Consider the following 25,213-nt stretch of genomic DNA (forward strand, 5'->3'; position numbering starts at 1 on the left):
GATGTAATTACGTTATCCTCTGATATGTGGCCTCTGCTTGTTAGCACTGAGTGAGCTACTTGCCTCTCTAAAAGCTTGTGCTTGTGACAAACATCTTGGGGTTGATTACCAGTGATTGAGTGCTATGTTTTGTGTGTGTGTGTGTGTGGTCTGTTGTTGTTTTCTTTGTTTTTTTTTTTTACTTTTAATGTGCAGTCATAAATTCATTATTTGTATTTTAAAACACTGGTCCTGTAGGGGATGACCAAGATGGGCTCTCAGATTTTCTGGTTTTCAGTATCCTGCACGTGTAAAAGGATTGCAGGAAAGAGCTCTGTTTAGGTGAGCAAGTAAGAAAACAAAACCAAACCCCAACCAAACAAAACCTGCAAAAAATAACCCTTAAAACATGAGATAGGAAAGTCCTTTCATTTTCCCAGTTATATCTACTCTACTGTGTCCAGTTCTGGGCCCCTCAATTCAAGAAAGATGTTGAGGTGCTGGAACATGTCCAGAGAAGGGCAACAAAGCTGGTGAGGGGCCTGGAGCACAAATCCTATGAGGAGAGGTTGAGGGAGCTGGGCCTGTTTAGCCTGCAGAAGAGGAGGCTCAGGGGTGATCTTATTAGTGTCTACAACTACCTGAAAGGGCATTGTAGCCAGGTGGGGGGTGGCCTCTTCTCCCAGGCAACCAGCTATAGAACAAGGGGACACAGTCTCAAGTTGTGCCAGGGTAGGTATAGGCTGGATGTTAGGAAGAAGTTGTTCACAGAGAGAGTGATTGGCATTGGAATGGGCTGCCCAGGGAGGTGGTGGAGGCACCGTTCCTGGGGGTCTTCAAGCAAAGCCTGGCTGAGGCACTTAGTGCCATGGTCTAGTTGATTGGATAGGGCTGGGTGCTAGGTTGGACTGGATGATCTTGGAGGTCTCTTCCAACCTGGTTGATTCTATGATTCTACCTGGTATGTGAGGTGAAGCTCTAGGTATGAGACACTCAAAATTGCATCAGTGGGCCAAGAATTTTGGCTAACATGTTTTAGTACATACGTTTGAATATCAGGGTGTTACTTAATTTTTCTGGGGGGTTGTTATTGGGTTTTGGCTGTTTGTGTGTGTGTGGTGTTCTGCACAGTGAAATGGGTCCTTTTAGAACTTACTGAGGTACAAAACTTCTGGTTTTCACCACCAACTCCATTCAAGAAATTGTATTGTGAGCCTTCTATGTCCAGAGCAAGTGAAAGGAGACTCACACACTTCAGGCAGAGGTAGCTAATGGTCCACCTAGCTCCTCATCCCATCTGAGCAGCAGCAGGCACTTTAGAGAAGACATAAGATGTCCATCATTGATTGCCATCTAATTAGCTACATGCAGTTCCTATCTACCCTAAATACCATCAGCAGAAGGTGGGCTCGTGCTCTGGAGCTACCTCTGCTTTCTCTAGATCCATCTAGCTTTGCTTTTCTAGTAATACAAAAGCTTTAGTTGGTCTCTGACAAGTACAGCTGAGAAGGCCCCCTATTCTCCCTTTTGCAAGCTTCCATCATCTTCTCTGCCACTGGCTATTTGCTATCCAACTTGTGAGCTATTTTGATGGTTGGGTGGTCGGAAGGAGTGTTTCCAGCAGATTTAAAAACCTTGCAGTTAACACTGTTTCCCTTCTAAAGCCTGTCATGGGTCTAAAGGCTGAACTCCTGGAGCTTGGAGGTTTATGGTGAATGTGTGAATTAATGCTGCTTTCCTTTCTGTGTTTTGCTTGGTGTGCAGCTGGGATTTTAAACACATCCTGCTCATTAAGAAATCTTTTTCTCAGGCTTGTTGATAACAAGACCTTTCTGTTGAAGAGGGAAGCTGCCACAAACCTTTGTATGCAATGACAAAACCCATCAAAGGTAACTCCCAGCCACCCTGACAGGTGATAATGGCTCTGACTAGCCTCACCTGGAAACTCTCGGGGCTTGTGGGATCTTCACTTCAGCCCATCCTAGGCAAGGGAGCTGCTGGCTGGTGTGTCCTGACGTAGAGCAAGCTTTTAACTTTTCATTACCCTACTGGTCAAAAGAGCTTTCATGTCTAATTGTGTTTCAGGTTGTGAGACCTGAATGAGTGGAATGAGCTTGTCCTTCTTAGACTTGGATGTGCTCCTGTGTCTGAGGTAAGCATCCCCTTGTTCTGGTAAGGTCTGTGGTATGTTTGTAATGGGATGAGTTTGGATAGTTAGGAGTTGAAAGAATGCTTTTCTCTGTTCATGTGGATTCTTTCTTGCCTGTTACTCTGAATTCATAATAAATACTACATTCCTGCCTTTTGAAAAGTGAAGTGGGCCTAAGATCTACCTCCAATGTTTTCTTTCAAAGAATGTAAAATTTCACTCATGAAACAGCAGAAAGCCAAAACAAACACCTCTTTGAAGGGTGAAGGTTAGACTGCCTGAGCTCAGTGTGTCCATGGCTTATTTAAACATTTGAAGTTATTTACTTAGGCAGTTCGCAGTGGTTACTGGTGTAGGAGCTGTATCTGAGTGTCAGTGGGTTTGGAAGAGACCGAAGCTTGATCCTGACAGGTGACAGCAGGTTTGATGCTTCAGGGGTTGGACCCTGGCACTGTAATTGAAGCATAGTGGAGTCTTGCTGGCAAGTGTCACATTGTGGTCTAACTGACATTTCTGTGTGCTTTTTGAACCTGCAGAAGTGACCAGACTGCTGCAACCGCATTGTAGTGAGTGGTTTGGTGTGAATGAGGGCAGAATTACTGGTTCTTCTTGTCCACCAGTGCTGTGTCATAGCAAATACCAGCAAGGGATACCTCAGTGGAGGAAAATTCACCATGAGGAGAACTGCCTACTGCCCATGGGCTGAAGCTGTAGTCTTTAACATACCTACTGCCCAGACTGGTGGTACTCAAGGATTTGCATTAAATCCCTCAGCACCTTTCTGCTTCTTATCTCACTATTGAGGAGCTTTATGGTCTTGGATGACATAGGAGGCCCTTTCATTGTCTCGCTTTAGGACATGGTTTTACAGCACAAGGTAGAGGTGCGCTGTCCTACACCATGGCTTGCTGCTTATCTGGGTGGAGCTTCTTCTCGTTGGGATCACAACTCTCCCATGCTCTTCTGTGCTGTCTGATGTTCTTCACATTTCTCTGGTAGCCAGTCAAACATGGATTTTTGGAGTTTCAGTGAATTAAATTGTCTTAAGGAAGGAGACGGTGGTACTGGAGTTAGTGGAAGTTGGGCACAGCATGAAGCTTGTTGAAGGCAGACAAGAAGTGGAGGCAGGGAAGGTGAAAAGAAGAACAACACAACCTTCCTCTTTGGGTGGATATGGGCTGTTATGCAAGACTCAGTTGTCCTTGTTGCCTTAGGAACAGAGGTGCCTTCCTTGCCTAGTAGAGGAAGACTAATGGCAAATTAATGTGTGAGGTATTACCTGGTAGAGCTTTGACCCTGCTGGAAGCTAACTGTCATGATCTAGGTCCTTGCCTTTGCTGAGACTGCCCCTGAAATGCTGCCAGCTGCCTCTGAACAAGTGTGAGAAGCTGTACCACCTCTGTACTTCTCTGACCTCTGGATGGGGCAATTCGTGAACGAGCTGCACATGTCTTTCAAATAAGATACAACTGTTGATTTGCTTTCAAAGGTAAAGAGGCCAATAAATTTTATGGCTGCTGAGTTATGAAGTTCTAAAAGTATAAAGGAGGTAAAGAAGATAATTAATTTCTTCTCGGACTGAAAGCCCAATAGACTCCAGGACTATCAATTCATAGAGGAACGCACAATGAAGCTCTTGTTAGGCTTGTTGTTCCTTCAGTTGCTCTCCTCAGAAGGTAAGTTTTGAAACCCCCTTTGAAAATTTGAGCTAATTGGTATTCAGGAACCTTGGTTTTTTAGTTGTTGCAAGTAGGTGTAAAATAGAAGACCTCTATTCTGCCCTGGTGAGTGCTGTGTTTGATTTTGGGCTCCCTCAGTTTATGAAGAACAGGGATCTGCTGGAGAAGGTCCAGCAGGGGGCTACAAGGATGGTTAGGGGACTGGAACACTGCTTGATGAGGAGAGGCTGAGGGACCTGGGGCTGCTTAGTCTGGAGAAGTGAAGACTGAGAGGGGATTTAATAAATGTTGATAAATATCTGAGGGCTGGAGGTCAGTAGGGAGGGGACAGGCTCTGCTCACTGCTCCCTGTGATAGGACAAGAAGCAATGGGTGTAAGTTGCAGCACAGGAGGTTCCACCTCAACACAGGGAGAACTTCTTTACTGTGAGGGTCCCAGAGCACTGGCACAGGCTCCCCAGGGAGGTTGTGGAGTCTTCTTCTCTGGAGACTTTCAAGGCTTATCTGGATGTGTTCCTCTGTGACCTGAGCTAGACCTGTGGCAGGGGGTTGGACTCAGTGATCTCTTTGGGTCCCTTCCCCTGACATTCTATGGTCCTGTGAAGAGAACTGAGTAAAAGGATGATTTTATGTGTAGGTTTGGGTATGTTTGATCATTTTTGATAGATGCATGCACTGGTTTGCATACTTCTGGGAATGGACTGCATCTTAGTCAGGCACTAAAGCTTTCTCATGAGAAAATCATCATCAAATAAATAGACTATCAGTGAGATCTGCCCCAAAATGGTGCAGGAAGGCAAGTAAGGAACAGAGGTTTCCTCCAAATTAATATCTATGATAACCTTTTCAATGTCAGAAGACTGTGGGACTGGGTTAGACACTATCCAGGCACTCAGAGAATCATTATTCAGATTTGTGCAAATTTCAGAGTAGGCCTTTATTCCTTATACTGTGTCTGTGAATTCCACATTTGGTGCCAGGTGCAAGCTTTGTCAATGCTGTATGACCCAAAATGCTGTGCATAGCTTGGTTTTGTTGGTTCTGCATTATAGCTCTCAGCCTGTGAGAAACTGAGGACAAACTGTATTAGTGGCTTACAGTAGGCAGTGAGGGTAAGTCTTTTCAGAGGCTTACAACATGCTCTAGTAGGTAACTGTTAGGAGGTTTTGGTTCCTGAATAAACAAGAAAAAAATTAGCACACCTGAGCTTTTTAGGGGGAAGGATGCATGGTGACTGCATGTTGTGGAGGAGGGGAAATTAATTGATGTGAGATGAGATTTCCCAAAATTAATACTGTTTATTACTGTTGCTATTCAGAGCTCTCACCACCTCTAACCACTAATTATAATAATATTTTGGTTCTTACATGGTCATGGAAACATTCTATGGATGATATCTACAGCTAATATAACCAGCAAAATATAGCAACATTAACTGAACTGGAAGAGAAGGTTCCTGCAGTCAAACACCACTTGCAGTCAATACGCCGCTTGCCCAGTAGCTGGGCCCAAGCTCTTCCTGCTCTATGGCAGCAGGCAGTAGAGAATTACAAAGAGGCACTGAGCATTTACTCACAGATTATTACTATTACCCTCACGGGGGCTAGCCACAGTCCAGACAGTGCCCAAATGCTTTCAGGGGACTCTGTCTTGTTGGACATTGAGGCTTGAATCTTCCTGGCTTCTGGGGACAGGACGCAGACAATCTCTGGCCTTGTCTGCTGGCTTCTTCTGGATGATCTGTGTATGTGTCCAGGGATTCTAGGCAGGACCTTCAGGTGCAGAGGCAGATGTGGTGCAGTCTCAGCACCATGTCACGCTGGCCACACAGGCCGATAGCCTGCAGGCATCCAGGGTCTGCTCCTGGTAACTGGCGGCAGTGGAGTTTAGCAGGCAGCAATAAGGCAGTTGTGCAAGAGCAGCAGGGCTGGGCACAGCAGAGAGAGCAGGCACAGAGCAGGGGAGCAAAGCAGGGAAGCAAAAGCAGGTTGTTCACCTGCCTATCTCCTTTTGTCAATGTGGGCTGAGATTAATTGCCCTTTGGACACAGAACAGCCAATCAGGATGGCAGTTAGCCAAACCAGACCATATTAGGCTAAGCCACAGGCTCACTTTTCCCTAATTTGGGCAAAGCACAGCCTTGCACTAGGCAGGCACAAGCTAAGTGTGTGTGCCTTACACCACAGGACCCTGGGCAGGCCAGACTCAGTGGCTCCAGGTCCTTTTGTGTCCCTTTGTGCTCGTTTGATAGGCAAACATGTCTGAGCCTATTTTGGACCTATGTGCCCTCCACCACACTGCAGTTGCTGTGAATAACTTATTCAGGAAAAAAAGTATTGATTCTTAACCTGTAAGAATTATCAGTTGGAACAGGTAACAGGTGACCTATAAGAACAAATGAGGAAGGAGTAGAATCTTTCTTTCAAATTCTGGGGAAGCTGTTATAAAAATACTTTATTTCTATGTGTGTGATGCTGGGAAAATGAAAAATGCAAACTGGACTTGTGACATGGTAGAGTAAGGGAATAACTCTAATATTGGGAGCAGTAGGAGTTTAAAAAAAAAAAAAGGATAAGCAAAAATCCAAAGCAAACTAAGCAAAGTAAAGAGGTTAAAATTTAACCAGCCAAGCGAAAAATAGATCTGAGAGGAGACAATGAATCGCAGCTGAAGGAATAAAAACTAATTAATCCTTTTTCAAATACATCTGAAGCACAGGATCTGCAGGCTGACTGAGGTACGAAAGAGAGCTGAAGCCAAACAGAATAACCAATTTATTTTTTTCTCTGATATCCTCTGCACAAGAGCTTAAAAATGGCCTTGCACTCAAAGCCTTTCAACACAGAGGTCAAGTGGGAAAACAGTCAAATCCTTGAACAAATTGATAACAAATAGTAAAAAACCTGCCAGGATTAGGTGATATCCTCCCAGGGGAGTGAGCCAAGCAGAAATATGAACATGTCCATTTTATTAACTGTGCTGCCAGCTGCTTTTTGAATCAATATTGGTGTTGGAAATGGAATATGTCAAATGTGGAACTTGTATTTATAATGGGCTGCGTTTTAGGAGGATCTGGGAACTGGAGTGGTAATTGTACAAAAGCACTAAGCTTGACTTCTGTGCCATGCAAGTTGTTGGTAGTAACATGAAGACTGAACTGACTTTGGGTAAATAAGATTTAACAGGAGAGCTTCCTCATGGAACTTGATGAATAAAATCCATGACAAATGGACATGTGCCCAAAGAATGATTATTCAGCTGGGGTGGATTTGTACTTCTACAAGCAAGAGCTCCTAAGGAAGACCGTGGTCACAGTGTAAAATTGAGAGCACCTTTTGTGGGCCCCTGGTTAAAAACTGGGGTCTGAAGAACCAGATTGCAATTTTTTGGGCTGTGAGAAGAGAAGAAATTGAACCCCTAAAGGCTCCTATTGATCTGCATTGAGACTTGACTCTCCACATAGTCAGAAACTATCTGGATAAAGGAAGCATGATAGCTTGCTGGTCACAACCATTCAAGATGCTCAGAACAGAATCCCAGAAGTAATACACATGGAGGAAAACTTAATCCAGATTTGTGTAGGCTAAAGTGAATTCTAAATTTGACACAGAGCATAACTGTCTGAAGACATCATCTTGGTGTTAGCGACAGTCAGAGGCAAACTGTTTCAGAGGTCAAGGAGAGAACAGCATAGAAAATACATTTCTGCTGCTGAGCATATGTCTGTAGTTCACCTGCATCTGCACAGCTGGCTAGAATTTCAGCTCAAATAAAAAAAAGATGTGGAAAAACCTAAGAGGACAATAAAGGAGTGTTCAGACTTAAGAAGCAACTTCTATGTGAGGTCAGATGGACTGGCTGTTCAGCCTGGAAAAAGGATGGATAGGTGCATGATAAATATATACTGACATATGCAAAATGGTGAATTTTACAAGAACAACAAGGAAATAGATCAAGTTATTACCAGAAGAGAAAGTTCTTTCTGTCTGTCTTTCACCTTTGTCACAGGACTTGGATGAAAGCCAAAAGTGTGACAAGAAAGGCAAATTCGTGGGAGAAATGTCTTGGAGAATGACATTAAGTAATTGCTTGCTCAGGGAATCCAAATGTATACTCAAGGCAAGAGAATGTTTACTGAAATAGCTACAGTCCTGACTTCTGGCTGCATGAGCTCTTTCATCTGTCAACACTCTCTACCGAAAGAAGAAATGGCAGCTCTTTCTATGTCACTATGGCAAACTCACAACAGTGCAATGTTGCTTTCTGGCTGTGGAAGATGTAGATTAATGTGAATTCCTCTTCTATAAGGAGTTCCACCTTGTACATGGTCAAATTGCTCTAAATTTTGACAGAATAAACCCACAGCAATACATGAAGTGTGCTGAAGAGGAAAGCAGGTATAAAAGGCTTGTGAAGGATGAGGTTGGTTGAGGAGATCCACAGGCAGTTCATCATCTGTGCGTGTGCTTCGTGTTCCGCTGATTTCAACACATCTTACTTGCTTATCATGATTAAAAAAAACTATAGTATAGCAAAAATTAAGAAAATATAGTTGGCTGTGTGATGGTTTGGGTGTTTCCTGACCCCCCACACTTTAGAAATCACCCAGACTAGACTCAGCCAGCTCTGGAAATATGAATGAAGCTTATATTTACAGCTAGCACAATATACAAGCAGATATTTACAGTAGATACAGTATAGACAGAAATAGACAAGGGAAAAGGGAATACAGAAACACAACAGCCCTCCCAGAAACCTGAGTGCCCAGGAGGGGCTCCCAACTGCCCTTCCACCTTCTCCCTACCCCTCTTAACTTTACCCCAGTCCCAAGGAAGAATGGAGGTCTGGCCAGGGGGTTAGGAAGCAAAGTGGCTTAGAAAAGAAACAGAGGGTGAGGTCAGAGATGCAGCTCAGCCAGTTCCCCAGCAGAAGTGAGAGACTCCCTTATCTCTGTTTTGCTTTTATTCTTATACATCTCAGCAAGCCTATGAGTGAAGTAGACATCACCATTGTTTCCCTTTCACAGCCTGTAATCCAGTCCTTCTCACCAAAACACTCTAGCTAGCTTCAAACTAGCACAGGCTGTGGATGTGAGCCTGACTTTAAGAAAAGAAAGGTCAGAGGACAAAGGTTGTGTATCTCAATAATCTATGGGTTTAGGTGTATTGAGTCTTTTAAAGTCGTTTTTCCAAAGTAAAAAATATAGCAGAATTAATTATTTTAATGTTTTCAAGGTGATGCAGATCATCTGGAAAACCAGGAGAAACTAAAGGTAAAGTATAACTTTATCCTTTTTCCCCCCAGTATTTATCATCACGCCTCTGGTTGTTGTTTCCTCTGAGGCAAGGCAGGAACAGAGAAAATACAGCTTGGTGCTCTAAATGGTTCTATTCTGCAAAGAACAAATGCAAATAACCCAGCAATGTGATACTGCAGCTGCAAAATTACAGTATGTAATCAGGAAATAAAGGTTTCTCCAAGCAACATTTGTTATCAGGTTGCATATCCCATGTGTAGATCAACTGTGCTTAGCACTTGTTCCCAGATGCTCTGTTGCTCTTTTAGAAACACAAAGTTAAACTCTTCCTTTTGGTGCAAAGCATGGGCACTGTTCAAGACCCCCAACAGGAGACTGGGAGATGCACTTAGTGCCATGGTCTAGATGACTGGCTAGGGCTGGATGCTAGGTTGGACTGAATGATCTTGGAGGTCTCTTCCAACCTGGTTGATTCTATGATTCTATGAGGACTGTAGTGGCCATTGTCATGACACACATTTCATCTTTGCCTGTGCAAATCACACTGATCAGTTAGCTAAACATGTCAGAGTGGGGAGAGAAGATAGGGCAAGCCACCCTGGGGAGTTGTCTTTCCTTTCACTTTGAAGTAGCAGATGTTACGCTGTATGTACAGTCAAATTGTAGGAGGGCATTTAATAGTGTTTCTAGTGGTGCTGAGCTGTCTCTTCTTCCAAGGGAATTGCATTATGCACATTCTTGCCCCAAATGCTGTTCTTTAGTCTGTCCTCCCCCCCCTTCTTTAGTGCTTTCTACCTGGGAATTTTGGTGCTTGCAAAGGACATAAATGTGGTTTATCCTGTCTTTCCAGTTGCATGTTGGAAATGTAGCTTTTTGTTGTGTTTGTTGGGTGCCCCTTGGCGTGTGAAGATGTGTGTAGTAGTTGTCCTTGTGATCTCTTCCAGATTAAGCTCTTGCTGTTGGCAGCAATGGAGGGATCAGGTTGTGCCCAGCACATTTAATCATAGAACGTCAGGGGCTGGAAGGGACCTCGAAAGATCATTTGGTCCAGCCCCCCTGCCAGAGCAGGATCACCTAGAGCAGATCACACAGGAACACATCCAGACAGTTCTTGAAGATCTCCAGAGAGGGAGACTCCACAGTCCCCCGGGCAGGCAGCTGGTTCTGGTGCTCTGTTGCCCTCGCAGTGGAAAAAAAATCTTCCTCAACTATGCCTCAATTTCCACCCATTGCCTTTTGTCCTGTCACTGGGCATCACCCAGCAGAGTCTGGCTCCATCCTCCTGGCACTCACCCCTTACATATTCATAAACACAAATGAGGTCACCCCTCAGTCTCCTCCTCTCCAAGCAGCAGAGCCTCAGCTCCCTCAGGCTCTCCTCATAGGGAGGAGACTTCCTTAATAATTTTTGTGGCTCTGCACTGGACTCTCTCAAGCAGCTCCCTGTCCTTCTTGATCTTCTTGAGACATTTGCTTAAGCCCAGTTCTGTGGCAATTAGTAAGAAAAGTGAGCAAAAAGTGTTGAGTTTTGGAAGAGTGGATTTGAAAGTGCAGCTGTCCAGATCTCTGTTCCTTTGTATTTCTAGCAGAGGTGTATTCTTCAACTGTTCCACAAGTAAGAGCTTGATCCTAGTGAAAATAGAAGCCACAGGACCCCTCCTTTCACAAATTCACCTTGTTAGATCCAGCCAATAAACCATATCTCTTTGTTTCAAAGGCTCTAGGAAGCTTCCATATTCCATGTGATCAGATGATGTCATCTGAGAGCCCTTCATCCTCAGGTTTGTGTTTGATATTATCCTTGTAGTCTTTCCATCACAAAATACTTTGAGAACAGGTTGGGGGAGAAGTTAGCTGTTTGAGAGGCTGCATATATGTGGGCTGTGACTGAAGTGGAGGCAAGCTTTACAAGCTGCTTAATTTTTTGTTCTATCCATAATTACTTCTCTACCTTAGTTTCTTTAGCTGCTGACTGGGGATGCTGCTATGATTGAAGTAATTTACAGCAGTGTTTTGTGATCTTGTTTGATGGTTGAGCATTTTACTGCACCTAAAGTATTTACTGAACACCTGGGTGAAGTTTTTTATGCATCACTGATTTATTTTGACTGGCAATTAAAAAAAACAACAATAATGTAGACTTCTTATGTTTTAACTAATGTGATGTTTGAGCATACTAGTGAATGTCATTTCCTTTCAAGGTTACTGCTCTTTTTTAACCTGAGGTCCTTCCTTTTCCTACAGTTCATACTCTGCGGCCAGCTGACGTAAAAATAGTCACTGCAATAGGAAGTTTGCAAGGAGTAAGTACAAGTGGGGGACGTGCTGAATATGACCCATTTCCTCCATTGTGAAGTGAATTGATGATGTAGTTTGGGGTCACAGTTAGGGCAGCTGGGTCTTGATTCTTTCCACAAGCATCAAAAGCTTCTGTTGAAAAAGGACTGGAAATAGCTGCTGTATACCCTGAGTTAAAATGAGTCATCTGACTTTGTGCTGAAGGAGATGGGGTCACAGTCTTCTTGCAGAGAACCATGAGATTTGATTAGAGAGATGGGATTTTCTTAATGAGGAGTGTAACAAATGGAATAACTGGAAGTAGAAGCTGTGAAAACTCAAACTGGAAAAAATTACGTTTCGGTGATCACCACTGAACCAAATTATTGAGCAATACAGCAGAATGTTTTTCATGCTGTCAAAGTGTGCTCTGTAGAGTTTGGTTTCCTGTCTAGAAGGCTCTAGAAGAACCACAAATTCTGATGTACAAACCACTGGGTAAATTTCTTCTGACTGTTCTAATACAATCAGTTTGGGATGTTTTCTTCTTAACAGTCAGAAGTGACTGTTTGAAATGGATTTGAGGCCCAGTTAAAAGCATTTTACTATGTGATGGTTTGGGGTTCCCTGCCCCCCCACACTTTGGAAGTCACCCAGACTAGACTCAGCCAGCTCTGGGAATATGAATGAAGCTTATATTTACAGCTAGCACAATATACAAGCAGATATTTACAGTATATACAATTATACACAGAAATAGACAAGGTAAAAGGGAATAGAGAAACACAACAGCCCTCCCAGAAACCTGAGTCCCCAGGAGGGGCTCCCAACCACCCCTTCACCTTCCCTCTACCTTTCTCAACCTTACCCCAGTCCCAAGGAATAATGGAGGTTTGGCCAGGGGGGGTAGGAATCAAAGTGGGTTAGTCCAAAATGGGTGGTGAGGTTAGAGAGATGCAGCTCAGCCAGCAGCCCGAGTGAGTGTAATGCCCAGTGTTTATCTGTGTTTTGACTTATGTTTTTATACATCCCAGCAAGCCTATGAGTGCAGTAGACATCACCATTGTTTCCCTTTCACAGCCTGTAATCTAGTCCTTCTCACCAAAACATTGTAGCTAGCTTCAAACTAGCACATACTAGAATTCTCAAGCTATGAGGAAATGTGGAAATATATATTGGCCAAAAATTGATGACCATTGCAGGGGCTACAGCTGCAAAGAAATGGGAGAGATTCTCCCTTATAAAAAACAAACCCCCCAAAAACCCAACAACTTTCAAAATTGAGGTGATGTTCATGAAGACCTTGTTCCTTGGGCTGAAATCTTTCCATTAGAAAATCAGTGTTTCTGGGCTCCTTGTGACTAACTCCTGCTTTGGAGGAATATAATTGCCCTAAATGTAAAGGTGATTCACCCATATCAGATGCATGACTCATAAGAGCAAGTCTTTTTTGTGCTGTCTTTGTCACTTCTGAATGCTGCCACAGAAAAATGTATAACTGATCTCCTAAGGAACTTCTGCTTTCCTAGAGCAAACACCCCTGTCACTGTCTTTTCCTCAAACTAGATAATCAGTGAAGTTCCTCTGTTCATGCTAAGGCTTTTTTTTAACAGACACCATATTGGTTGAGTGCCATTCATTAAAATTACCTGCACAATTTCAGGTCACATTCATGGGTAAAATGGAGCAAACTCAGAGAAGCTTGGTTTAGAACAGCGTTTCAGTTGACTGGGTCGGTGCAATCTGAAGCACATGTCCAGGCTGGGTGGGGAATGGCTGAGAGTAGCCCTGAGGAAAAGGACCTGGGAGTCTGGGTTGATGAAAAGCTCAACATGAGCCAGCAGTGTGCACACAGCCCAGACAGCAACTGTGTGCTGGGCTGCAGCAAGAGCAGTGTGGGCAGCAGGGCAAGGGAGGGGATTCTGCCCCTTGGCTCTGCTCTCCTGAGACCCCATCTGGAGTACTGTGTACAGTTCTGGAGCCCCCAACACAAAAAGGACATGGAACTGTTGGAGCAAATCCAGAGGAGGACCACAAAGATGCTCAGAGGGCTGGAGCAGCTCTGCTATGAGGACAGGCTACAAGAGTTGGGTGGGGCTCTGCAGCCTGGAGAAGGCTTCCAGGAGACAATGTAGTAGCTTTCCAGTATCTGAAGGGGGCTACAGGAAGGCTGCAGAGGGACTATTGACAGGGTCTTGTAATGACAGGATGAGGAGTAATGGGTTTAAACTGGCAGAGGGGAGATTGAATCTGGATGTTTGGAAGAAGTTCTTTCCAGTGAGGGTGGTGAAACACTGGCACAGGTTGCCCAGGGAGGTTGTGGCTGCTCCCTTGCTGGAGATGTTCAAGCCCAGGCTGGGTGAGGTCTTGAGCGACCTGTTCTGGTGGGAGGTGTCCCTGCCTATGGCAGGGGGTTGGAACTGGGTGATCTTTGATGTCCCTTCTAACCTAAACCATTCTGTGAATTTGAGTTAACTACCCACATTTTATTTTTAGTTGTGTGTAATAAATTCATTAATGAAAGCAGCAACTGAGAAAGGATTACCAGACTCTGAAAATATGCTGTAATAAGGAAGCTCTAGAAAAAACACTTTAAATCTGTAAACAACTACAATAAAATGTAAGAGAATATGCAGAGAACAAAGCTTTCTGTAACAGCAATGGGAGATAGTAGAGGAGCATCATGTGTGGAGCCAGTTTACCGTTCCCATAGTGCTATTCTTATTCTTTGTTTATTGGCAGATACAAGGACTTGGTGTACATCATGAGCACCTACTCCAAAGGTAACAATGAATTGTTAGCATTGATAAGTGTCATGATACTCAGGAGAAGAAAAATGTAAAGAAGTTTGAGACACTGGATTTCCCCCATCCTTAGTAACCAAAATTATCTGCATTTATGCAAGATATAGAACTAACTTAGGGTTTCAATTGCCTCAATTAAGAATTGTTGCTACTTTATGAATCCTCTCCCCTAATTAGAGACCTGAAAGCAGAGATTTGTCACAGCAAAGAAAGATGTGCTGTCCTCTGCTTGAATGGTTTCTAGTGCTTCATGGACAACCCTTACCTGATTTTCTTTCTTCATGGCCCCTTGGCAGCTCTAAATCAGTGAGCAGACATGTAGCTAAGCCTCATAGACACAAATCTCTGCACCTCTTTTGAGTCTTAGCATTTCAGACGTGGATCTGGCCCTGCACAGACAAACTTCAACAGACTAATTTTTAAAAGGATATTTGCACAAACCTCTCTGTGTCCACTTGCATGTCAGTGCACACACAGAGGCCCCTGCCTCACTTGTACATGTGCGTGAGCACAGTCACTGCAACATGTAGAGGGTACAGAGCCAGACAAAATAGAAACATGAGGCTCTGTCCTTAGTCAGCAGTAACTGGTGACATGACAGTTTTAGGGAATGAAAGGATCCATTCTTAATTTGAGCAGCTGCTGTTAAGAAGCACTCTGAGATGCAGCATGGCTAATAAGAAATTGAGGCTGTGCTGCAACAGAATTTTTCTTTGAGAAGTGGAATAACAGCAACTTCCTGTTTTCTGTCCTCTTTCTACAGCACAGGAAAGAGCCTCCTTGAAGTGAGCGTGGAAACTTTAGCAGGTGCGTCTTGCTAGTATGCTGAAACTCAGGCAGCTCGATTGGATGGCATGCTGGCAGGAGCTCCAGGGCTTGGCCAGGCTGCAGGGCAGGGGCAGCACAAGCTAATTGCAGGGGTGTAATGAAAGCTGGAGGAATGGTGTACTTGGGAAACACTAATTCAGTCAGAGTGGGTTATCTGTACCAGCTTTAAAGAGCCTGAGTAGACATACAGTGGTGAAGAAGGGCTGCTGCAGATCGCTGATAGAGCCTGACATACCCAACAGAGTTTTTGAGGCTGCTACTTCTACCCACACCACAGTCCCTGCTGCTGTGTGCTTGCTGCCCACTCTAGCCCGGTGAAACCTTGTGTGGGTTTGCCAATCCAGTACTCTTTCTGCTGCCATGTGGTCAGGATTTATACTGGGGCGGATACAGATGCACCATCTACATGAATTCATCATCTGCCTTCTGGTTCCTGACTTATTGAAGGGTGTGGCATGTAAAACCTTCAGGTCCGTTGAAATGCTGAGTTGAGCAGTGGATAGCTCTGGGTTCCTCCCCTCCAAGTCTTTTTAGCGTCTAAACATCACCTTCATTTTCCTGTGAAAAAGGATTTAAAACCTGGCAACTTCTCTGTGCTTCAGGAGGCTGTCTCTGGGAAGCCTTTCCCGGTAGCTTCATTTCTACAGCTGCCTGTATTTAAATACACACACACACCACTAGTGGCTGACTTGAGAGATGAGCATGGAGGTTTCTGGCCTGAGCCTAGAGGCAAACTCAAATGTCCACCTTCTGCTTCTGAAAATGAGGCGCAGAGCCAGCCAGAAGCTTTAGAGGGGTTCAGCTGTACCTCTTGTGCCTGCCAAGAGACACTCAGACTTAGTAGTTTCTGGCTAGTTTAGTTCTGTTCTGTTTATAGTGAAAGGACAGAGTAGCAGTCCCTTGTATGCAGAAATCACTTAACCTGTGTTATGTCGTTCAGCTCTCATTAGCAGTTTTAACCCATCGGTCCTCCACCAGCCTCCTCTGCCTAGCACCAAGAGAGAGACATCAGACAGTCAAGCCACGTAAGTCTGTCGGGTTTCCATCTGAGCAGTCGATTTACAGCTGGTGAGCAGAGAATGGAAGCCTCTGATGCTGGAGCACTTCACCGGGCACAAAATATATTTAGTACTGGCAGAGACTGCACAGACACTTCAGGGACAGACTCCCTGCCACTGTGGCTGAATTGTCACCTCTTGGAAACAGGAGCTAAAAGCCCACTGCGTGCTTTAGGGACGTGGATCACCTGAGTTAACATCAGGTTTCTGTTTTTTTAGCTACAAACAGCATTTTTTAAAGCTCAAGTAGAATTAGAGGTGTGCCTACCAAGCTGTGTCTGTTGCTTTCATCTAGGTGCACATATCTGAAGGTGAGATGCCTGAATAAGAGCTAATAGCCCAGGCTCTCTCTGTAGCACAGACAAGTGTCTTATCTTCCCATATTTAGAGGGAAAAGTATTAATCATACCTGAAGTCTCAATCAGTGTTTTATTTAATGGTAAAAATTAGCCAAAGCTTTACTGAAGCCTTCATACTTTCTGTTTTTCTTTTTGATTTTCAGAGACCTCCTGCACCAAGCTGAGCAAATAGTGAAGCTCATGAAAGAGAACCAGGTTTGTTTAAATCACAGATGTTGAACCAGGAAAAAAAAAAAGGAAGGAAATGTTATTAAATATTTTAAACAGCACTCAAAAATATCTTCAAAATAGAAAATGCTGTTTCTTGAGGTTAATGGACTTTGGTAGTTGTGTTGTAAATAAGAACTAATTCTGTATGTTTCAAATCCAGGGTTTTGTTCTCAAAAGTATCACACCTGGCTTACATTTGTATGAGTCACCAAAGATCTTGGCAGGGAAGGCAGTATGCTTTCTGCTGGTTAGGGCCACGAGGCCTCTGCTAGCTGTGCTTTGTAATTGTGCCAGGGTTTCTGAGAAGCAGACTTAACAATTCTCAGTATTGGTCTCATTGGTTTCCTCTCAGTCTTTCAAGTCAGGCTTTCAAAAAGGACAGCAAAGACCTAGATATGCCTTGGCTGATATCAGCGGTTGGTGCTGGCGAGATTTTGAGTTGTCACCCCTGGCTGAGTGCTTTGTAAATCCCTTTCTGGAGCTTTGCATATCCATTTTTCTTTTATTCCTTCTTCTGAGGCACGTTTTGTGAAACAACTTTTCAACAATGGGAAAATGCAGTTGCCAAGATGATTCTCCTCCTGTCTCTCTGCTCTGCAGGGGGCACTTCCAACTATTTGTGCATGGATTTAACGTACATTTTTGTGGAACTGAGTGGTTCTAATCAATGCACCTCAGGATTGGTGAAAGTTGCCTGACAAACACATCTCACAGTTGAGCAGTGCTGTAGCTCAGACGTTTCCTTCAATCTTCATCCCACTAGTGTGAACTGCTGGAGAGCAGCTCTGTGGAGAGGGACCTGGGAGTGCTGGTGGCTAACAAGTTATCCATGGCACAGCAATGTGCCCTTGTGGCCAAGAAGGCCAATGGGATCCTAGGCTGTATTAAGAGTGTGTACAGCAGATCAAGGGAGGTTCTCCTCCCCCTCTGCTCTGTCCTGGTGAGACCTCATCTTGAGTACTGTGTTCAGTTTTGGGCTCCCCAGTTGAAGAGGGACAGGGATCTGCTGGAGAGGGTCTAGCAGAGGGCTACAAGGATGATGAGGGGACTAGAGCACTGCCTGATGAGGAGAGGCTGAAGGACCTGGGGCTGCTTAGTCTGGAGAAGTGAAGACTGAGAGGGTATTTAATAAATATTGACAAACATCTGAGGGCTGGGGATCAGGAGTGGAGGGGGCAGGCTCTGCTCACTGCTCCCTGGGATAGGACAAGGAGCAATGGATGTAAGCACAGGAGGTTCCGCCTTGACACAGGGAGAACTTCTTTACTGTGAGGGTCCCAGAGCACTGGCACAGGCTCCCCAGAGAGGTTATGGAGTTGTCTTCTCTGCAGACTTTCAAGTCCTGTCTGGATGTGTTCCTGTGTGACCTGAGCTAGACCTGAGGTCCTGCTGTGGCAGGGGATTTGGACTTGATGATCTCTTTGGGTCCCTTCCAACCCCTCACATCCTGTGATTAATCCTGTCAGAGAGCCACAACAGGGATGAAAGAAGTACCATAAAGCTCCATGCTGAGCCGTTCATGTCCATCTTCTCCAATAGACTCTTCAAAGGCATCAGGAATTTCTGGATATATCCTGAGGTTTTTATAGATGTGCCTTCAGCTTTATTTGCAATATTTTCTGCCTACCCATCTATTTGCTTTCTCCTCTAGGGAAAAGGGGGGTGGCTTATCGATTGGAAGTGATCATGATGGCCAGGATGGGGGGCCATGGCCTGCGGTATGGTCTTGTTGATTTGAAATCATAGCAAATCTTTTGTAAGAAAGGGAAAACTGCAAATAGGTCTCTTCTCATCCAATTCCTTCAAGTTATTTATTTTTTTCCTCCCAGGCTATGGACTTCCAGAACGACTGGAAACTTATCACAGTGTTTTTTAGTGCTGAAAACCCATGTTCTTCCTGTGCCTCTGCACTACTGGTAAGCTTTTCATTGGCTGTTTTAGCAGTCAAGGCAGGTAGTTAAGAAACCATCCCAAACTCTGTTCTCTGCCACAGTGAGCCAAAGGAGAAGCTAGTTGCAGAAAGTTGGAATGATTCTATCCATTGATGTGAACTCATGGCACATGATGCATTTTGTATTTGGAAGCATTCATGCTAGATCTGTGATTCCAAGTCTAACATGCCTCAGTAGAACAAGCCTTTTCCACCTTGTCTTGGTTCTAATCTAAATTCCCAGAGACTCCAATATAGTTGATAGAACCAATAACAATTTATAGAATGCCCTTCCCTCTTCCCCCTTCTTTCCCCAAAGAAAAGGGATTAGATGGAGAGAGAGGAAAGCTACGCAGACCCAAACAACTAATCTCACTGTGATTTGGAAGTTAAAAGAAGAAAAGTTTAACAATAAATAAAAGGTATATGAGGTAAGGAAGTTACAAAGGTAGAGGGAAGGGAAAATGGATACAAACCATGTAAATATACAACCAGATTTGATGGCAAATGGGTTTTGTCCTTCTCGTGGTGATGATGACCATGTGGTGAAATAAAGAGCAGCAGGAAACAGAAATGGTGATTCCTCATGAACAGGCAGGGAGGGAGAGCAGAGAGCAAGAAACCAGATGTCTCCCTGCTTTTATGGATTTTTAGACAGGAAGGGGGGGTGGACTAACCATCACCTGTTAGTGTTCAGACCCATCCCTGGGGAGGAGTCAAGACCACCTGGAGTCAGGTTCAAGGTCGCTCCCCACCCCCAAAGGTTAACCCTGTACACACCTTCAAGTCTAAAGAAAGTTCTTGTCTAGTTCTCTATCTTTTCTAATACATTATCTACTTATACTTAGTTTGTAAGACTAGTTCCATGCAAGATTGAGTTCAGAATATCATGGTCATTGGCAACTGTGCTAGTTTGAAGCTAGCTAGAATGGTTTGGTGAGAAGAACAAGATTACAGCCTGTGAAAGAGAAACAATGGTGATGTCTACTTCACTTATAGGCTTGCTGAGAGGTATAAGAGCAAGTATCCAAACATAGATAAGATATTTGGTCACTGCCTAGGCTTTCAGCTGCATTTTTTTCTCTCTCTAACCTAACCTGATTAATCCACCTGCTTCCTAACCCCCCTGGCCAACCCTCCATTCTTCCTTGGGCACAAGGCAATGTCTGGGGTAAGGTAGAGAGGGGTGGGAGAAGGTGGAAGGGTGGTTGGGAGCCCCTGCTGGGGACTCAGGTTTCTGGGAGGGCTGTTGTGTTTCTGTATTCCCTTTTCCCTTGTCTATGTCTGTCTATAACTGTATATACTGTAAATATCTGCTTGTGTCTTGTGCTATCTGTAAATATAAGCATTCATATTTCCAGAGCTGGCTGAGTCTAGTCTGGGTGATTTCTGAAGTGTGGGAGTGGGGGTGGGTAACACCCAAACCATCACAGTAATTCTTCAGTACACAGCTCAAAACAAAGGGGGCTTGCAATTTTTGGTGATTTGATAACTTAGAGTTTTCTACTAGTTTTGATGGCATATCTCACCTCCTTTCCAGGAGAACTGCGTATTAGACAACCTGCAAAAATTCAAACCTGTCTTGGATTTTTTGTATAATGAGGTAAGTTATATTCATCAGCCTTGAATATCTGAATCCTTTGCTGATTTTCCCAGTCCTCCTGACTGGACTAGGGCTTGTACCACTGTTGTGTGACTTGGAACTCCAGTCCACTGGATCCACTTGTGACTGCATGCAATCAGAAAGGACAGATAGGTAACTGCTTCATTTTGCAACACAAGATGACCTACCACCCAGTCCTTTGGCTTCATAAGTGTTTTCTGTGAAAAGTGGAGTACATCTGCATAGGTCTGAAAGTCATTCACGTTTTACAGAGCTGTTGTGAAAATAACTGATATCTGACCTCTGGAGTTACCTAGACAGTGTACAGGCTGCTAACTACCTGATGATGACTTAGATAGGTCAAGGAAAAGAGTAATTAAAATTATGTATAGTGGCTATTTCCACTTTATGATTCATTTTAAGATCTTAGCAGTTCTAAAGGTTTTCTGTTTGGATGAGCTAAGAATAATGTGCTTGTATACAACAATGCTCTGCACTGAGTCTTTCACCTATTAATGCATAGTAGACTAGATGCAGATATAGCAGTGCTAAAGCAGACTATTAAATGTTTATCTGTTTCAAAATAGTATTCCAAAGTTCCAAGAATCTTGTTTTGCTGTATTTGAAGGCCTAAGGAGTATTCTGAATCTGCTACTGTCAGATTGCATCAGGCCACAATCACTTGTTTTTCTCAGACTGACTTCAACCAATGTTGTGCATGGATGATGTTCCACCCACATATTGTCTTCGTATTCTCTCTGCTATTATTTCCAGAATCTGCTTATGTTCACTTGTAAGAGTGAAATATGTAACTGGAAAGCTGCTTTCTGCTTTGGGGAGAGGTGAGGCAGGATGCACGAGTGCTTGTGCTGTTATGCAGGACATTGCATCCCCAGTTTTGCATTGGTAATTTGCCACAGAAATCATAGTTCCTGGTTCAGTTAAGTTCAGTTCAGCTGGCTGGTGGCCACTTCAGTTATGTAAAATGAATTGCTGGGTCTTGGTCAAGAAATCATGGTCGAAAATACTTCATGAATAACAGACAACTGCCATGGGCTACGGTGCTACAGGCATCAGAAGAGATGGGGAGATGCTTGATGCACGCCAATCCGTTTATTGCATTCCAAACATGTGTTTCTCTACCTTTCATCAGCAGGCTACACATTGTATTAAACTGTAATTGGTTACATGTACTTGCATCAGAAATTACATACTAATTGGCATAGACATTCATCATATTCTCTCAGCAACACCTACACTATGTCTAAGCAATCTAAGTCAGCAGAGATAGGTGAAAACCACAGGCTCCAGCCTTACATCTGTTTGTATTTGTTACACCATTCTCTAAGGTCATTCCAACTTTCCATTTTATCTCAACTCAGCACTTCTGAGCTCGTCCACTCTCACCTGTCCATGGCTTATGTTCCAGTATTTCAAGTTCCAATAGCTGTACAATTCCAACAGACAACATTATTATAGATGGCAGGCATAGGATTAGGGTTCAAGATAAAGACTAGATCATTGGATTTATACAGGAAGAAGCCCAGGCCAGAGTAACACACATCAAGCTGTAGACACAATTTACCATTATGGTTACTTGCTAATCTTTAGTTGCAAATAAAACATGATTAACTTTTATTTTATTACTCCAGGTTCCCAAGGCCTTTGTAAATCTGGTGGATTTCACTGAACTCACAACTTCACCTTTTGCATGCCAAGATTACAATAATGCCAGGTAATAAAGATGCCTTTAAATTCTGAACAGGGTTAACCCTCTAGGGTTAACCTTGAACCTGACCCTAGGTGGTCTTGACCCCTCCCCAGGGGTGGGTCTGAACACTACCAGGTGATGGTTAGCTCACTCCCCCTTCCTGTCTAAAGGTCTATAAAAGCAGGGGGGCTTCCTGTTCTCTCTGTCTCTCTGCGCTCCCTGCTTACCAGCATCACCAGCCTGTGCCTGGTTCCTTTTGTTTTACCACGCAGCCATCACCCATGAGGCAGACAAAAGCCTTACCATCAAAATCTGGTTGTATTTACACATTTTGTATCTTGTTCTTCCTTCCCTATACCTTAGTAACTTCCCTATGTTGGATACCCTTTTATTTATTGTTAAACATTTATTCTTTTAGCTTTCAAATCAGAGTGAGATTATTTATTTGGGTGTGCTGACCTTTCCTCTCTCTACATCTAATTCCTTTCTTTTGGGAAAGAAGGGGGAAGAGGGAAGCGCACTCTAGAAATTGTTATTGGTTCTACCAAATATATATTTGAGTCTCTGGGAATTTAAATTCAAACCGAGACAATTCTTAACACTGTCCCACAGTAGTATTCAGACACATAGCTATGTACAAGTATTGACTTTGCAACCGAGGCAGAGTCTTTTGAACACTTTTTTTTGCCCTTAATACAATAGTATGTCAAAGAGGTCAGGTTTCCAATTTGCTTCTGATAAACTCTTTCTGCAAGGCATATTTAACAAGGCCAAATGCCAGGTCCTGCGCTTGAGTCATAACAACACGAAGCGAAGGTACAGGCTTGGGGCAGTGTGGCTGGAGATCTGCCTGGCAGAAAGAGATCTGGGGGTTGTAGTAGACAGGCAGCTGAATATGAGCCAGCTGTGTGCCCAGGCAGCCAAGAAGGCCAATGGCATCCTGGCTTGGATTAAAAGTGCTTTGGCCAGCAGGAGTAGGGAGATGATTGTCCCTTTGGGCTGGGCTTTGGTGAGGCCACACCTTTAGTATTGTGCTCAGTTTTGGGCACCACAATGCAAGAGAGATGTGGAGGTGCTGGAGCAGATTCAGAGGAGGGCAAGAAAGCTGGGGAAGGGCCTGGAGAATAAATCTTATGAGGAGTGACTGAGGGAGCTGGGGATGGTCAGTGTGAAAAAGTGGAGGAGACCTCACTGCTTTTTACAGCTACCTGAAAGGACATTGTAGAGAGTCTGCTGCTGGTCTCAGAGGTAGGTGGAGACAGAACGCTTTGTTGCCCTCCTCTGGACCTGCTGCAGCACCTCCACATCTTTCATGTACTATTCTAAACTGCTTTGTCAATATATGCAGTGATTTAGTCTTCAATACATGCATATCAGTGACCTAATAAAGCTCACACTGTCTGCCTTGTTTATTAACAGTTCATAACATCTTTCACGGTTTTCATTCTTCTCTGCAGTAATCAGTGTGGGTGTTTTGGTGAACACTCCATATTCAGCAATAACATCTTGAGATGGTCCTATCAGGTATGACTTCTCCTGTGTTGTTTGGCTGTCATGTTACTAGACACATCTATTTATCTTCCAGATTGGACTGAAGTAAGGAGTTAAGGGAAGAAGAGCAGGGAGGAAGTTGAGCAATCTTGACCCATTTCTGACATCAGGAACATCAGGGATATGTACTTGCTAGACCTGAATGATCTTAGCACAGGTTTCTAATGACTTACATAGTTTTTGTCAATCTAGAATTTGTCATATCCCAACAAAGAAAGAATCCATTTTGTCCAGTAACCTGTCACATGATATAGAAGAGGGAAACTTTCTGTTAGCACAAAGACAGTTGTGCTGGAATTCCTTTTAAGATGACAGAGAGGCAATAAGTATGACATTTCATTGCTTTGATAAGCTTGCTGCTCTTTCAAAGAAGCTTATGGTAAATCATTGTGACTTTCTCATAGCTACAATGAGCCTCCAATTACTGTGCTAGATGATTTCATTACATTATTGTCTTTGTTCTGGGTTACAGAGTTTTATTATTGTGGTTTATTAGGAGTGGATATAATCTTAGTTTGGTTTAAGCCCTAACAAACTGCATGTATGTTAACACTCTCTACCTGATAATACTATTCTAATGAAGTGGTTGTCTATTCAGGATGCCTGGGAAAAGCTACTGGACTATAAGAAGTTTGATCAAAAGAATGACTTCACTGTCGTTGTCCAGCCTTCTCCTCAAGAAAATAATCTGCTGATCAGGCTGGTAAGTAAACTTCAGTTGCACCATTCTTTCTGGGTCCTGTCTGTTGAGATTACATGTAATATTCAGATGGCTTTCCCCTGTTGAGACTATGCAACACTACAAGACCAGGCTGGTCAAGCACATGCAGAACACACCTCAGAATCAAACACAGGGGTCCTGAGAGTGGAGCTTGCTTCAAACAGCATCACAGCATCCTGTGGTTTTAGGACACAGTGTTCCTAGATGAATGAAGTTATGGCACATCTGTAGCTCAGGTCATGAGCATCTGGAAACTTGTCTATAACTTTGTAGCCATCAGCATATTCATCCCTGATTATACTCATGTGTATTTGGCAACAAAGGCAAAAAGCTGATAACGGGAAGTGTTAAAAATGGGTAAGGGGGAAATGATAAAGGGTTGTGTATTAGAAAGTAGAACTACTTCCCTACAATAAGATTAATGTAATCTGGGAATGAATTTTGTCTAGATTTTCTATCTAGTATAACCAATGGGGAATGGATATAGATGAGATTGTTTGTGATGCCATACATAATTTTGCCATAAATTAACTTTAAAGTGCAAAGGTCAAGGTTTTCTGAGACTTGGCAATGAAGAGGGAAAATATGACTTTCTGGATAATTATTTTATGCTTCCTGGGCATCATAATAGCTCCTTGAATTTGTTGTAATTCCCTTGATCCCCCCCCCCAACTTCAGTATCAGAACAAAGAGAACTGGGAAATTTCTCTCTTGGGAAGATTGAGATCTGCTATGTTGCAAAATCTTTTCTTTGCTGCTGGGTTTTCTCCTGCTAGACTTGTCCTGTTGATGGCTAGTCCATATCCAAATGGAAAACTTGTAATTTTCATGGATTACTTTTTAGTAAATTGCTCTGCCAGTGCCTTAAATGTCATCTTATGTCATAGGTAGACTCTTCTGTTTTGTGGTACACCTGCAGGCCGCCATGTGTAACCCTTCAAACTCTTTCAGCAGTTGCTTTCATTTTAAAATGAGCATGATATGACAAATTCTGCATACTTCCACTTTTTAAATGCATCCAACTGTGGTGGTTTGGGTGTTCCCCGTCCCTCCACACCTTGGAAATCAGCCAGACTAGACTCAGCCAGCTCTGGAAA

The 25,213-nt window shown here is 43.5% G+C and overlaps 1 protein-coding gene across 1 annotated transcript in view; it reads left to right on the plus strand.

Annotated features, from left to right (window-relative positions):
* Positions 1-3,622: 3,622 nt before the first annotated feature.
* The window catches only part of PLB1 (phospholipase B1), a 101,347-nt gene continuing 79,756 nt past the window's right edge, over positions 3,623-25,213 (plus strand). The window contains exons 1-13 of the mRNA XM_064158354.1: positions 3,623-3,804; positions 9,042-9,079; positions 10,782-10,845; positions 11,309-11,367; positions 14,084-14,124; positions 14,909-14,952; positions 15,914-15,998; positions 16,534-16,585; positions 18,430-18,516; positions 20,071-20,133; positions 21,786-21,868; positions 23,302-23,368; positions 23,994-24,098. Coding sequence (XP_064014424.1) covers positions 3,756-3,804; positions 9,042-9,079; positions 10,782-10,845; positions 11,309-11,367; positions 14,084-14,124; positions 14,909-14,952; positions 15,914-15,998; positions 16,534-16,585; positions 18,430-18,516; positions 20,071-20,133; positions 21,786-21,868; positions 23,302-23,368; positions 23,994-24,098 — 837 coding nt within the window. The 5' untranslated portion in view covers positions 3,623-3,755. The remainder of the gene's footprint in view (positions 3,805-9,041; positions 9,080-10,781; positions 10,846-11,308; positions 11,368-14,083; positions 14,125-14,908; positions 14,953-15,913; positions 15,999-16,533; positions 16,586-18,429; positions 18,517-20,070; positions 20,134-21,785; positions 21,869-23,301; positions 23,369-23,993; positions 24,099-25,213) is intronic.

The sequence above is a fragment of the Pogoniulus pusillus genome, chromosome 18 (genome assembly GCF_015220805.1).
Source record: "Pogoniulus pusillus isolate bPogPus1 chromosome 18, bPogPus1.pri, whole genome shotgun sequence".
NCBI lineage: Eukaryota > Metazoa > Chordata > Aves > Piciformes > Lybiidae > Pogoniulus > Pogoniulus pusillus.